At 36.0% G+C, this 15,756-nt stretch overlaps 1 protein-coding gene across 2 annotated transcripts; it reads left to right on the top strand.

Annotated features, from left to right (window-relative positions):
- The first annotated feature begins 642 nt into the window (after nucleotides 1-642).
- LOC111490367 (cation-chloride cotransporter 1-like) lies at nucleotides 643-14,493 on the top strand. 2 transcript variants are annotated; one of them, XM_023138954.1, is made up of 13 exons: nucleotides 643-1,171; nucleotides 1,445-1,588; nucleotides 1,832-1,910; nucleotides 5,055-5,146; nucleotides 6,381-6,495; nucleotides 7,343-7,443; nucleotides 7,655-7,716; nucleotides 8,386-8,610; nucleotides 10,242-10,356; nucleotides 10,862-11,056; nucleotides 11,440-11,840; nucleotides 12,276-12,437; nucleotides 13,109-14,493. In XM_023138954.1, the coding sequence occupies exons 1-13, from the start codon at nucleotides 777-779 to the stop codon at nucleotides 14,200-14,202; spliced, it is 3,180 nt and encodes a 1,059-aa protein (XP_022994722.1). In that variant the 5' UTR covers nucleotides 643-776; the 3' UTR covers nucleotides 14,203-14,493. The 2 variants fall into 2 exon arrangements, with proteins under 2 accessions (XP_022994722.1, XP_022994723.1); XM_023138955.1 differs by lacking the exons at nucleotides 643-1,171; nucleotides 1,445-1,588; nucleotides 1,832-1,910 and adding an exon at nucleotides 2,565-2,656.
- The last annotated feature ends 1,263 nt before the right edge of the window (nucleotides 14,494-15,756 follow it).

The following is a 15,756-nucleotide window of genomic DNA, read 5'->3' as shown; positions in this document are numbered from 1 at the left end:
CAGTCTTGCTTGTCTAGAATGCATTGTCCATGGTTGCATGCCCGTTCCAAACCCCTTTTACATGCCCGTTCCAAACCCCTTTTACATGCTTTCATCTTAGATAGGTCTTTATCATTTCATTTTGGGTCAATACAAGGGTGTATGACCGTTCACCAAAATCGTGTACACCTGGACTAAAATACCCAAAATGTACTCTAGGGGATATGACTAGTTGTCAACTTCTCCCTATCCAATAGTTATATGCAGTAGCTGTTGTTGCCTTTTGCTTACATTTACATATAACACCAATAAATTAAATAAATAATAATGGAAAAATCACCCAAATATAAAGGCACATAATGTTCGATTCCAACAGAGTATCCAAATCTAACAAAAAAAGGAAAAAAAAATTAAAATCAGGTGAAAATAGATAATAAATTAAGGACTTTAAAACTTCCTTATTTACTTAATAAAATACAAAGAATTAAGAAAAAGGGAAGATAAATAATATTTTTACAGAAAAGTAAAAAAAAAAAAAAAAAAAATCTGTGGTAAAAAAAAAAAAAAAAACAGAAAAACAGGCAGTTAGGCCCTAAATTACGGTTGCAAACGCGCGAAATTATCCGTGAAACTCACGTGCAGGTTTGCGTTTGAAAATGTGTTCGTTTTTTTCCAGGTTTCTTCTTCGCGAGCCATTTTCCCCATTCAAATCCGTTTCTGTCGCTCGCTCGTTCGCTCGTTCGCTGGCTCGATCGCTCTGACATTGCCATGGAAATGGCGGATTAAATGAACTATATATGTCTCTTTCTCCCCTTTTCTTCTCTTCCTTTACTTCTTCTTTCAATTTCTCTCCTTGGTCGCCGACGTCTTTTGCTTGCTTCCTCCTATATACTCTCTCTCTCACTTGGATCTGCATTTCATTTCCTGTCTTCGTTTTGGATCTGCATCTTGTTCTTATTTTCACTGATTCACTACAACGGAAGAGCGGGGAGCTAAGCTGGAATTCGATCTTGGCTTGTTCTGAAATGGACAATGCTGATATTGAGAGCGGGGAAGAGGATTTTCATGGGCAGAGGGGAAGGAAATACCGCCCTGTTGAAGCCCATGATCGTGCTGTTCTTGAAATGTCTTCCATGGATCCGGGGCCCGCATCCTCTACGTCTTCCATTACCACGCGGCATCCTTCTATGAAGTAATCTGTTTTTCCTTCTACTTTGGTTTTGTCAATGTCATTGTGCTGTTCTTTACTTGTTGGGTTTCAATTTGACAGAGTGAATTTTGGGTTTGGATTTGCAGCGTTGTTTCTTAATCGTTATCATGATGTTGCGTATTAAGGGTCTTACATTTGTTTATTGGACGCAGTAATTTGTATTGCTAAGATGCGTTTTTCCTGGTTTTGATTAGCTTCTGGAGGCTTTAGATTAAATGTTGAATTGGAGTGTTTTATCTCTTGCTTCCTTGGCAGGAAGGTAAAAGTGGGTTCTCAGACAGGCACTGATGGAAAAGAAGGGAACTCTCTTACTCTCGTCGAAATTAATGGCCCCCAGGGAGAATCCAAGTTGGAGTTTTTTGGTTTTGATTCTCTTGTCAATATTCTAGGCCTTAAGAGGTACAGTGTTTTTTCTTTGTCTATGTAGTTTGCCAGAAAATTCTTTATATCTATTAAATGCATCTATGAGAGGACCTTTAGCATAGAATTCGAGTGGAGTCAGCCCTCAAAACTGTTTCTAGGCTTATTATCCCTCTCTATATGGTTCAATTTGCTTTTGGAGATTTTCGTTCGACTTAAATTTTTTCAATTACCCAGTTTAAATTTTGTGTAACATTACTAGTATGTTTGTTGCTATTATAGTATGATGGGGGAACAAATTCAAGCACCTTCTAGTCCTCGAGATGGTGAGAATGTTTCGATCTCTCAGGGGTTGCCAAAGGTGAACTATCTTAACTTGCATCATTGTGTTATTTTCCTTACTATTCTCCATCTGGATATTTATATTGTTTTCAGTCAGAGTGTAAAAAATATCTATATAGACATGAAGCGGAATTCACAAACCTTTCTTGGAATTGGAAGGCTATTGGCAACCACGAGAGTGGCTAGAGAGACTCTCCCATGAGGAAATTGGCTGGGTGGTTATTAGATTTGAGTGGATTAAAGTTTCTGGCTGTGATGGCTTTTTTATGGCCTTCATTCAAGAAAGATGGGACATAAGATGAATTTTTTAAAGGTATTCATTGAATGAGAGAGGCTTAATGGATTTGACTTTCATTGCCTGATCTTATAAAAATTAGAGGAAGCAGATGCAGAGTTTGAAGTCTTTAGACCTATTAACATAATGTCTCGCTTGTATAAAGCCTTTGCAAGATGTCAGTGGGAAGGATGCAACACCGGACAACATATTACTAGGGTCCCTCTCAAGCCCTCTAAAGGTCCTATTGTTCCTCTCGCCCCACAAACGCTACATTACAACATAAATCTTAGCTTGCCACAAAAATCTCCACTTCTTTGAAAATGGCGGTTGGAGAATGAACTCCTCGATCATCTCTTGAAGACCTATGTGACTAGCAAACTGCAAACCAAACACCTCAAAGAAATAATTCAAACAATTCGAGAACATGGTCAAGGCCTTCCTCCACCATCCGACGAAGAATGCAGCATGACAGAACATCTTGCTCAATAGTAAGTATTTACTCTTAATGACTTGCTAAGCGAAGAAGTGGACCTTCTTTGGAACTTTCCACTTCCACAAATGAGAATAAAGATTTTTCTATCTGTACAATCTTTTTGCAGTTGGATCTTTGTTTGAGAATCTCATGCAAGGTCACTTATGGAAAAATATGGAAGAGAAAGGGGATCTCAAGTGGTTAATTGTGGAAGGTGATGTCTAGATTTTTGGAGGATGGTGGTTTGTGGGTGCTTATTTAGTCATCAGGATTTAGGAGGCCTCACCTCATGGGTCTCTCCAATAGCATTTAAGATTTTGTGGGACGAGATTATAAGTAAAAATGGGTTTGATGTCTATGGTTAATGCAAATGTGGCTTCTTGTGGCACTTGTAGGAAGGCATGGAAGTCCATGTCTTGTCGCACAGTTGGTTTCCTTGGACATAGTAAAACTTCAATGGGGGATGGGAACTTTTTCCTTTAGAGGTCTTGCTTGCATCTTGATCTTCGGGATTATATTGCTGGTCCCCTTAAAGCCTTTGAGTTTTTTTCTATTGCAATTATTTCTTAAGAACATATCACTTCTTCATCCATGCGTCCTTTGCACCTCAGCTGGTTAAATCTTCTTAGAAAGTTGTGTTTTTCTTAAAGTCTCGTGGCTTATGGGAGAATTTATATTATGGGTTTCTTCTGGAGGTCTTCTAGGTTGGTATATGTTTTGTAAGGAAGAGATAGAAGATACGGATCATCCTTTGTAGCTGTTTTTGTTCCAAGGAAGGTTTGATCCAGTTTCCTGCAATTATTTGGGACTGTGTTGGCCCTAAGTCGGGAATGTAGGGTATGCTGGAGAATTTAATAAATCAATGCTTTGGTGATAGAGGAAAGGTATTTTGGCAAGTGGGCTTCCTTTCTTTTGTTGGATCAGCTTGCTGGAAAGGGATCTAAGGGTGTTTAAGGACAAGCAAAAGTTTTAAGGGTTGGGTCTCCCATTTATTTCATGAAGAATAGCACATGGAGTGGCTTACTTAAAGAACAGTGAAGGCAATGGAGCATCTCACATGGAGTGACTTACTTAAATAACAGTAAAGGATAAACATACGGCAAAAAATCATCAAGTTTCCAATGAATTACAATAGTATTTATTGACAATATGAGCACTTGGAATCTAGTGTGGGTACCCCATAAACATCCATCGTGAATTGTCACTGCTGTCTTAAGAGATATTACTTGTTCATGAGAATTTTGGAAGTTAAAACATGTGACTGCTTTGCTTTGTTTTTGTGTGGTCATTGTTAGTGAGGGAATGTGAAACTTTATTTATTTATTTTATCTATCATGTTGAGACCATTGAAACGAGCATGTTGGTTAAAACTTTTGTGGAAAAAAGACTGATGGTGAAATGATATGTGGAACAGTTTTTTCCCCTATATCAATATCAAGTTGGGCAAATATGATCTTGACACTATTTACGATCGGTGATGAAAGCTAATTTTTGATAGCTGTAACAAGTGCATTCTTTATTTTCACCTGATTTATAAATTGATAAATTTTTCTCAAAAATATATTTTTTTCAACGTAGATTTATAAATAACATGAGCACATGAATTTTAGGTTATCCTGTCATTGCAACATTGGGGCGGTTACTACTAACTTTGTTGGTAAGTAGCTGGCATTCAAGCCTGAAATTGGCTCAATTGCAGTGAACATTGATCTGCCAAGTTTAATGTTACTAGAAGAAGATTCTTGTTAACAAAGAAAATGTCCCCAGAAGAAGTCTAGTCAGAAATCTTTGGTTTCATTTGATTTGGGATCAATTTTCTCTACATCTAATTGATAGATGTTTATGATAGTAAATCTTGAAGCTTCTAGTATAAAATATTGTTGATCTGGCTGTAATATAAGAAATTGGTTAAATAACAAATTTGGTTTATATGGTTTAGAGAAAGTTAGAATTTAGTCATCGTGGTTTTAAAGAAATTTTTTTCCTCATGTTTTGACAAAATCACATAAATAGTTCCTATGATTTGATAAAATCCTCGTAGATAGTCTCTAAGAACTAGTTTTAATATTTAAACTGATATGGACTACATTCTCACTTTCAAAACCTACCAAATTTGTAGTTTACATAAGAACTTTGTGGTGCTGATACTTTTCCAAGAAAGTGGCCTATTCTATTTGTTTTACTTTCTTGTTTCATTTCTGGAATTGGCGTCAATAGGTTTTTCTAGCAACATAAACTTATTGTTGAAATAGTAGCTTGAGGAATCTTGTGTTGTTTTCTGTGCTGTGGAAACATTTTTTTCACCATGCATGTAAGAAATTATTAGTGGGTTAAAATGATGTAGAATTTTAATTGCTGCCTTTTAACCTTTGAATTATATATTTTTAATGCTCGTTTTGCAACATTTGATGCAGAACGAGGAAGTCAAATCGGGAACATTGATGGGTGTATTTATCCCATGCTTACAGAACATATTGGGAATCATTTACTATATTCGATTTTCTTGGTAAGTATTTCATTTAAACGCAATTACCACCTGTTGTTTTTGTATTTTACATGTTAATGCTTAACACAATACATGAAATTAGAGGAAGAAAACCCTTAGGACCCATTGTTGCCTATGGCATACTGTCTTTGAATGATACCTAGCCAAAGGTTGCATGTTCAAATCTTCAATGAGCTTAAATAAGTGAAGTCCTAGTCCTTGATGTCTCCGGAGTCTTGGCCTTGAGGAGGGCATACGCTTTCGTTAAAAATTAAATTGGAGAAAGCACCCTAGCTGAAATCTCCTCTATCTATTTCCATTTAAGAAAAACAGACACTTTTCATGGTAACAATGATTAGCTACAATCAAAATCTATTTTTTCCTACCAAGACTTAACAACAACAACAACAACAAAAAAAAAAAAAAAAAAAAAAAAAAAAAAAAAAAAAAAAAAAAAAAAAAAAAAAAAAAAAAAAAAAAAAAAAAAAAAAAAAAAGGAAGAAGAAGAAAAAGAAAAAGAAAATCCCAATTAATATTAATTTGGAACTGAGAAATAGTTACAGAAGTCATCGGACAAAGAATTCCAAGAAGAGCAATGAAACTTGGTCAAGTCAAAAACCTCCTTTCGATCTCTTTCCCCCTTTTTCTTTTGTAGATTGCAGAAGTTTATTCTAACTTTAACGCCCAAGAGATTTCTTAAGCAGCATCAATCAAGAGAACATTACTTTTCCTTTCAAGTAAAGGCCATCCTTATGTTATCTTTAGATAAAGGGTTTAAGACCCAAGAGATATGATGAAGACGACAGAAGAGTGTAGTATGAAATTTTTTAGCGTATAGACAAAGGAATTGCCGTTTGGTCTCTGAATTCCTGGAAAGTATACCTAGCTAGGCATGAAGCCAAGCTTTGGCATCGATTGTGGAAAACACTCGATGGCTGGTTCAGCTTAACAGGACCAAATTGCTCTTGGTACGGGTAGGGATAGAATGTGTCAAAATCTTTTTGATATTGGCACAGTTCTTTTAGAAAATCTTTGTATTTCAACGAGTAACATGCCTTCAACCAATCATGTTTAGCTTCAATTTCAAATAATTCGAAATATTTAAGGACCCATGTTGGCTCATAGAATTGGGGTTCCTCCTTGTAATAGTTAGCCAGTTGCCTGTTTGCTGGGTCCTGTTTTATTGGAGGGACTTTTTTTTTTGTATACTTCCTTATCTAGATGAAAGATGTTTCCATATTGAACAAAAATGCAGGATTGTCGGCATGGCAGGGATTGGTGAGTCATTAGTGCTGGTGGCATTTTGTGGTTTATGTACGTTCTTGACTTCAATTTCACTGAGTGCTATTGCAACTAATGGTGCAATGAAGGTACATTTCTTAGGTTGAAATTTTAACCTTCTTAATTTTAAAGTCTTGACGTGAGCGAATCTAGTGGATTTTATACCTGTTAGTAAGAGCGTGATTAACTGTATTATATCTATAATTTCTCAAATATATATATTATTTGAAATCACGCAGTTGTTTTAACTCTGGCCGTGCTTTCCCAAAACTTATTTGTCATTGAACTATTTATAAAATGCTCGATGATGCCCTTTTAGTTCAACTGGCTTCAACAATTTTAAGGTATACAAACTGATTTGTATTTCTTTCTACTTATGAGAAAGAAAAATTAGATGAAAACATTCATATCCGATGTGTCAACTTTATTTAGTTTTTGGTATTTTTGGCTTGAAAGTTGCAGTAGGGTTTTATTGACAAAGAGAGGCCCTTTGAGGTTTTTTCTTGAATCTCCTCCTTTTTGGATGTTGATATAAAATTGTTCCTCCATTCAACAAATTTAGTTTGAATTATCTTTTAATCAATTGGTGTATTTTTTATAACCCCCTTGGTCTAGGGCTTGGATCTCCTCCCCCTTTTTTAGTATTTTCATTTTATCAAAGAAATTGTTTCTTAGATTTTTTTTTTAATTGTAGAAAAAAAAGCAAACAAATTTTGCAAAAGCACGAAATGAATAGTACTAAAATACCCTTTTTCTTCGAAAATAGTTATACAAACGAATCTTTACTTACAAGTAGGTCTTCCTAAAGATTTTGTATTGATAATTTAATCAATTAAAATATTTTTTTTCCCAGTTCGTAGAGTGATTTGTCACTTAAAATGCACGTCCCATTAGTTTGGTCTTCTAAGTTTTTTTTATGGTTTTTTTTCCTTCTAGGGTGGGGGACCATATTATCTGATAGGTCGTGCCCTTGGTCCAGAGGTTGGAGTTAGCATTGGGCTATGTTTCTTTCTCGGAAATGCAGTTGCTGGTGCTCTGTAAGTATACATGTTTAATTTAATTTGTCTGGTTGTTGATATATGTGGTTGGTGTAATATAAAGACTTCAGAGTTGTAATAGTCTTGCCATTGTTTTATTGTCCAGTTGCTTCTTTTTTTGTTCATTTATTTATTAAAATTTGCGCCAGCTCTGTTTTTATGTTAACTTCTGCATTTCCCCCTCCTGCTCTCCCCCAATCTGCTGGTTCAGTTATGTGTTGGGAGCTGTAGAAACATTTTTGGATGCTGTACCATCTGCAGGGATATTCAGAGGTAAAGGGAATCTTTGCTTCTATAGACAGGAAATGATCCCGTGTCTACCTTAGCCTTATATATTATTATCAGTTGTGGATCTCGTTAGTTTTCATTTATGACTTGTATTATGAATACATTTGTAATTTTTAGTCTTTAATTTCTATTTTATAACAAGGATTTATTTGTCTGACATGTGAGGTTTGTATTTTTTTTACATATGAAGCATTAGAACTCTAGTTTATTCTCTTGAAGACATGGTGGCTTTCTTTTTACAAGTAATAGGCATGGGTTTACTATATTCTCTACGACATATGATGGTTTTCTTTTCATATGAAACCAAATAATATTATTAAGATGTGGAATTGCATTGAAGGATTGGATGGCAATCCAATTTAAAACATTTGGCCTATACAGAAGCATATGGAATTCTGTAATGCTGGTTTAGATAGTAGCAATATTGTAAGATTTATTACAACAATATCTGACCTTCTCCTTAAAACTTCTCACTTTGTCATTTGGGCTATTGGCCATCCCACAAATGGTTTTTTGTCTATTACAATTTTTTTTCTGTGTCGTACACTATGGCATTCTAGATATTTTGCATATTTGGTACTAGCAAGACGTGTAATTAAAATCTACCGTAGAGACTTTTCACATTACGTTGATCATTTTGTTATTGCGTTGCAGAGACTGTAACAAAAGTTAATGGATCAACGGTTGAACCAATTCAAAGTCCAAGTTCACATGACTTGCAAGTTTATGGCATTATCGTGACGATATTTCTGTGCTTCATTGTGTTTGGTGGTGTGAAAATGATTAATAGGGTTGCTCCTGCTTTCCTTATTCCAGTCTTGTTCTCAGTAGTTTGCATATTTCTTGGAATTTTTCTGGCCAAGAAAAACGACCCTGCAGGTGATTCTTTTTTCCTTTTTAATGAAAAATAATATCTTATGAGCATGTCATTCTTCTAAATATGTGGGTCCCATGTACACTTGACGGTTCTTTAGGTTTGCATTCTGCATGTATCGAATGGTCAACCTGTCAGATTTCAAGCACTACACTTAGGTCTATTGTTTAACTCTTACGATACACGAGTTGTATTGCACGAGGTAGATTGAAACGCAAGCCAAACAATTCAATCGTGCCTTTGAATCGTAAATGAGCTAAAACATATGTTTCTTCATTGGAATCGTATGAATCGAACTGAATCAAAACCTTCCAACTCAAATAAACTTCATAAAAAAAGTGAAAAATGAAAACAAATCAAAGAAATTGGAGAATCATTTCTGGCATGTTAAGAGTGTTCATCGATCTAACTTTTTTCTGAGCCCAAGTGACGAAGTACTTTCCATGCCAGATTCAAAGAAATAAGAATTACTAAAGAAGAAGGGTGGAGAGAATATGCGGCCTGCGTGCATGACTAAAGTCTGAAGACTGGAAAGAGAAAGGATAGAAAGAAGAGTTAAACTGGAAAGGTAGGAAAGGAAGGATTAAGGAGTACGAAGACCCATGGAGAATATTATTGAAATTTCAAAATGGGAATCTGGAAGGCCAGAAGTGAATAATTTTAATTAATTACTTCATACAAGTGTGTGGTGAGTGGAACAGCTGGCCTTTTAACCTTTTACAAATTGCCAGCGAAGGAATTTAGTTTTTCTGGGAAAGAAAAGTGGGAATACAGCGTGAAGAAGGAAGCATTGGAGAAGGAAACTATACTTTCTTTTGTGTTGTTTACGATATATGATGCACTAAATTTTCATTTTGATACTTGTTCCGTTTCATGAATTAACAACATTTTTCTCTAGAACTTTGCTATGCACCATAGGTTTCTTGGTCAATCTTATATCCAATCTGTATTGAATGAAATTCCTAGCTACTATCTTTCTTTGCTTGGAATTCCTGTTTTTGGTGTGCAAGGTCATTTAGAGGCTTATGAAGAATTTCTTGTGGGAAATAATTAATGAGGGGAGAAGATTCCACTTGGTCAATTGCGAGGTAGTTTCTATGTTTATGGAGCTTGGAGATTTAGGCATTGGTAACTTGAAATTACATAATGAGGCTTTGTTGATGAGGTGATAGTTTCTATGGTTCATTTTTTCTTCAGCTGACAGGTTGAATGATGATGTTACAAATTGCTTACTAATGTCATACTAGGAACCTTGATTCCTACATTTTTTATACTTTCGGTGTCAGTTTATTTTATGTGTCATTGAGATTGGGAAATTTCTGTTCAACTTTGTTTTTTGAACAAGAAACAATACCTGGTTGACTTTTTGCGGCAAAGAATAGAGATTTGTGTTGGGCTTTCGTGTGGTTTGATTTAGCTTTAAATAAATTTTGTATGAAAACTTGGATGTAATGATTCTTGATATATATATATATATATATATATATATATATATATATTTAATCGTCAGGAGGCCATAGTCTCAATGACATGATGTTGAACAATGAGGTTATTTAATTTGTCGTCACTTTTATCAACGGTGTGCATAATGTATTGGAAGAATTAAATTGGTGCTTTCTTTTGCACTGTTATTCAGATGGTGTCACAGGGTTGAGTATGGATACTTTTAAAGAAAATTGGAGTTCTGATTATCAGATGACTAACAGTGCTGGAATTCCCGATCCTCAGGGAAACGTATATTGGAATTTCAAGTAAGCTTTGGATGTTATTTTTTTCAGCCTTTGCATATTTTTTATAGTTAATTTTATATATTTTCTCTGAATTTCTACAGTTTGGAGTCAAAAATTGTTTTTCTCACTTATGTGAGATAGTGAGAACCATTTGTTTTATTGAAATTGGGATTGTTGGATGTTGGACTTAGTTGCCATTGATCCTAAAGCAAAGCACAGTATTTTATCGATTTATTGTTTTTCTCCCCCCCCCCTTGCACGCTTTGTCGTCGCTCCGACCATCCACCATCCCGAAGGCAGCACAAGTTAGAAGGCCACATTCCATGCNCCCCCCCCCTGCCCCGCCCCCGGTCTCTGCCATGATGCTAATGGACCAATGATTGTAGTAATTTTCAAACTACCTATTTATGTGCATAACTATTAACATTTCTTTTAGCTTCTTGAGTGGTTAAAAGTATAATGGTGATTACTTATTGCCGAGGAAATTTTTGTGGATTAGCTTTCTACTTTTGTCCTCCTCTTGCAGTGCATTGGTTGGTCTTTTTTTCCCTGCTGTGACGGGAATAATGGCTGGTTCTAATAGATCAGCTTCACTGAAGGATACTCAACGTTCAATTCCTATGGGAACATTGTTTGCGACTCTTTTGACAACTATATTGTATCTGGTCTCTGTGCTGTTATTTGGAGCACTGGCAACCAGAAAGAGATTGTTAACAGATAGGTAATATGTCATAGTACGAAGTGAAATAATGTAAATGTTGATCATTGGCAGTTCTGAGACCTGACCACTTGTGTGGCTTATAGCTATTGAGCCACCGCATTATCCATAGTTCATTTATTACTATTTACTAGTGAGTGATTTGGATTGAAAAGATCTCTGACATTGACCAAATCTTTAAGAATATGCAACAGCTGAAGCATTATGTTTTTTCCCTTACAAATCATTGTTAGGCATCAGTTTCAAAGTTGAAGAATGAATGGAAAGTTGAGCAGTCCTTTGAGATGGGGAGGGAGGAATTTGTTATTGATACAGTATTTATGTAGGCTTCAGTTGAGCAGTTCAGAATGTTTCTAATCTATAGTGAATTATAATTTCTTATGTAGGCTTTTTACTGCTACAGTCGCGTGGCCTTTCCCAGCAATTATTTATGTTGGAATCATTTTATCAACCCTTGGAGCTGCTCTTCAGAGCTTGACAGGAGCCCCCCGCTTACTAGCAGCCATAGCCAATGATAATATATTACCCATTCTAAACTATTTTCAAGTAGAAGATGGCTGTGAGCCATACTTTGCAACCCTCTTTACTGCAATTCTCTGCATCGGATGTGTCATAATTGGGAATCTTGATCTTATCACACCAACCGTAACCATGTTTTTCCTATTGTGCTACGCTGGCGTGAACTTATCCTGCTTCCTTTTGGATCTACTAGATGCTCCCAGTTGGCGTCCACGATGGAAATTTCATCACTGGAGCCTCTCTCTTCTTGGAGCATCACTTTGTGTAGGTAGGCTATACTTTCATATACGTAGTGAGTGACTTTTTTAGATTCAGGTTCTTTGTATTGTTTAGTTTTTCTAATTTTTAGTTCAGGAAATTTCACAAATATCTTATGATAGACTAACAAGTTTGATTTCTATTTTGTTTCTTTACTCGAGAAATTTCATAGTACCTCTTTGGTTCACCAAGTTCAAATGATGAATAGCATTATAATCCGTGTGACATATTTATCAAATTGTTGCAAGTTCTATATATTATGGATGAAAAATGACCTTTTATGTTTCTATCGAACATGTAACTACTTGCATTCCTCAAATCTTAGGATTGAGAAATTTGCATCAACTAATTATGTTATTTGTTGGATAGCGGATACTTTATGCTAGTCACTAAAACCAACTATTGTGAGCTGTCTTTTACTTGATTTTCTTTTTCTTGTTTACAGTGATAATGTTCTTGATCTCATGGTCATTCACGATAGTGTCTCTAGCCCTTGCAAGCCTTATATATTATTATGTGTGCCTTAGAGGTAAGGCTGGGGACTGGGGTGATGGTTTCAAGAGTGCATATTTCCAACTTGCTCTCCGCAGCCTTCGTTCACTTGGAGGTGAGCATACTACTATCACTTTTCAATAAATGCTATCTTGACTCTATTTTGTGGGTCATTTGATTTATGATAGTGCTTAGTTTCAATTATGTACATATTCATTTTAACTTGTTCTATGTGGAGGCCGCTTGCTAATTTGATTTAGCTATTGAGTTAATCCCATCGCACTGTTATAGATGTGTTTGGTTATTAGTTTTGTTGTACCTGATTGTGAAAAAGCAGTGCGATGGGGTTACTAATCATGTCAAAGGTTCCTAGAATTTGGATTACCATTTATGTTAAATTTCCGACTCCTAGGAATCTGTATTTGTCCGAGGTTAATAGTTTTCCCTTCTGATGCCGGGAGTCACACTGTAATTGCCCAAGCTCACTGCTAGTAGATATTGTCTTCTTTGGGCTTTCCTTTCGAGTTGTCCCTCAAGGTTTTTAAAACACATTTGCTAGGGAAAGGTTTCCACACCGTTATAGGTGTTTCGTTCTCCTCCCCAACCGATGTGGGATCTCACACAGCTACGTGCCTTTCTTTTTCTTCTTTGTTTGTGTGTGTGACAGCGGTGCAGCAGAGATGGCTGTGGTGACTTGTTCCCTATCTTTGGCTTACATATGAATGAATGTGTTCTGTCGTAGATGTTTGGTACTGTCGTTAATATAGAAATGTATTCAAATTACAGCGAGCCAAGTTCACCCAAAGAATTGGTATCCCATACCGTTGATATTTTGCCGGCCATGGGGAAAGCTGCCAGAAAATGTTCCTTGTCACCCAAAACTTGCGGACTTTGCAAACTGCATGAAGAAAAAGGGCCGTGGAATGTCCATATTTGTGTCCATACTAGATGGAGATTACCATGAGCGGGTTGAAGATTCCAAAGCTGCCTGCAAGCAGCTTGCTACATATATTGATTACAAACGTTGTGAAGGTGTGGCAGAGATTGTTGTGGCTCCCTCTATGTCTGAAGGCTTCAGGGGGATTGTTCAGACGATGGGTCTTGGAAATCTCAAGCCTAATATCATAGTTATGCGATATCCAGAAATCTGGCGTCGCGAAAATCTAACCGAGATTCCTGCTACTTTCGTTGGAATAATCAATGACTGCATTGATGCTAACAAGGCTGTTGTCATTGTTAAGGGTCTGGATGAATGGCCTAATGAATATCAGAGGCAGTATGGAACTATAGACTTGTATTGGATTGTGAGGGATGGTGGTCTTATGCTTCTCCTCTCTCAGCTTCTCCTCACAAAGGAGAGCTTTGAAAGCTGTAAGATTCAGGTGTTCTGCATTGCTGAGGAGGATTCTGATGCCGAGGGCCTCAAAGCTGATGTCAAAAAGTTCTTGTATGATCTTCGGATGCAAGCCGAGGTGATCGTTATAACGATCAAATCATGGGACACCACACAAGTGGAGGGTGGGCAACAAGACGAATCAATAGAAGCGTTCACCGCTGGTCAAGGCAGGATTGCTAGTTATTTAGGTGAAATGAAGGCAGCTGCTGCTGAAAGCAGAGCAACCACACTAATGGCTGATGGGAAGCCTGTGAATGTGAATGAGAAACAAGTACAGAAATTTCTAAATACAACTCTCAAGCTGAACTCGAGCATTCTGAGATACTCGAGGATGGCTGCGGTCGTGCTCGTCAGCCTCCCGCCACCTCCGCCCAATCATCCTGCCTACTTCTATATGGAATACTTGGACTTGTTGGTTGAGAATGTGCCAAGGCTATTGATCGTAAGAGGATATCGTAGAGACGTCGTAACGTTGTACACGTAGCTCTCCGCTTCTTGCTTCCGTCCTTCATTCCTTCATTCCTTGATTGCTGTTCATATTGACATTCCATTTTTGCTCTTTTCTTTTTCCCTCAAAGTCTTGTAGCATTCATTTTAGGTCACAACCATTCTTTGTAGTATCCATCAAAGCTCCTTTTTCGGTTTTGTATTACCATATTAGTCTAAGAAATTTTGAAATAAATAGCCATTATTGGGGTGAAGTTCAACTTTGATTAGGCTTTTTTTGGTATTACTCATTGAATTTGTATGCTATTGAACTCTTCATTTAAATAATATCATTATTATTTCTTCAAGTTTCCTCCTCTATCTCATACCATTAAAGCTTCAATGAGAGCATATTTGGATAATTGTTGTGTACATTTGTTAATAACCCATGTTTTATGTTTTAGTTCACTTCAAATTATGTTAAAGCTATTCCATCTTTTCAAATTTATTTTGAAAATAGTGATTTGAGGTGTGGCGAATGTTCGGGACATGGCGCACAACTCAGTCTTCTACTTGTGTAGTTGCTTTAGTTTCTAGTTTTTTAAAATTAGGGTTTAGGGTTTAGGGTTACCGAGCTAAATCATAAACAAAGCTCAATTTTTGTTCCAATTAATGAATTTTGTGATTTTTGCTTGAACTAAAACCTTTATAAATAAATAATAATAATAATAAAATGATAAATAAAACAAAGTTAGTTAATTAATTAATCAATTTAAAAAAAAAAAAAACCGGTTCCCATCTACCTACACTATGTCGTGCCTTCATAGTTTGTATTATTTAGATTTTAGTTAAAAATTATTTTAGGACCGTTAGCTTTCTCTTCAAATAGCTTAGGTTCGTCTATCTTTACTTCAGGTTCAGGAGAAATATTCTAAATGTTCTTGAGGAATCTCTTTCCAAGCCTATGCAATTTACTTGATATTTGCTCATCTCCGCCTATCAAAAAAAAGACAAAAGTGAGCTTGAAAAAAAAAATTGAGAAAAAAATTTCAATGTTCGCTTGAAGTCCAACACATGGACCATTGTAAATTACCATGGAACTGATGTCATAGACTCACATAGGTTGACTTGAATTTTAAAAGACAAAATCAAACATTCATTAAGGATAAATTAGTGACAATAGCTTAACTTAATCAAATAAATGTCTTACTATCGACGTGGTTAGAAGTTTGTGTCTTGTATGATGACACGTGCCCTGTGGATTGCACGTGTCATATGTTTGATATATGTGAAATGTTTATGAAACAATGTGTTTGTGATATGATATGTTTGACGATATAATGCATATTGTGATACGATAAATGATATGATATGTGCATGGTATGATATGGTATGTTGGAGGGCATGTTATGTGCAGAATATGACGTGAATGCAACATTATGTTTCGATACTATAAAAATGACATGATAGGAAGGAAAATGTGAGGGTTGTTTTTACATGCTTTGATAAATGAGGTTGGGACCTCATGCATCATTGTATGTTTCATGCATCATTAAAGATTCCTCATTTACAATGTGTACAAACGCATATATTATGAGAAGGAAAATGATTA

The sequence above is a fragment of the Cucurbita maxima genome, unplaced genomic scaffold (genome assembly GCF_002738345.1).
Source record: "Cucurbita maxima cultivar Rimu unplaced genomic scaffold, Cmax_1.0 Cma_Scf00015, whole genome shotgun sequence".
NCBI lineage: Eukaryota > Viridiplantae > Streptophyta > Magnoliopsida > Cucurbitales > Cucurbitaceae > Cucurbita > Cucurbita maxima.
The sequence above is the reverse complement of the archived record's forward strand: the minus strand, read 5'-3'. Positions and strand labels throughout refer to the sequence as shown.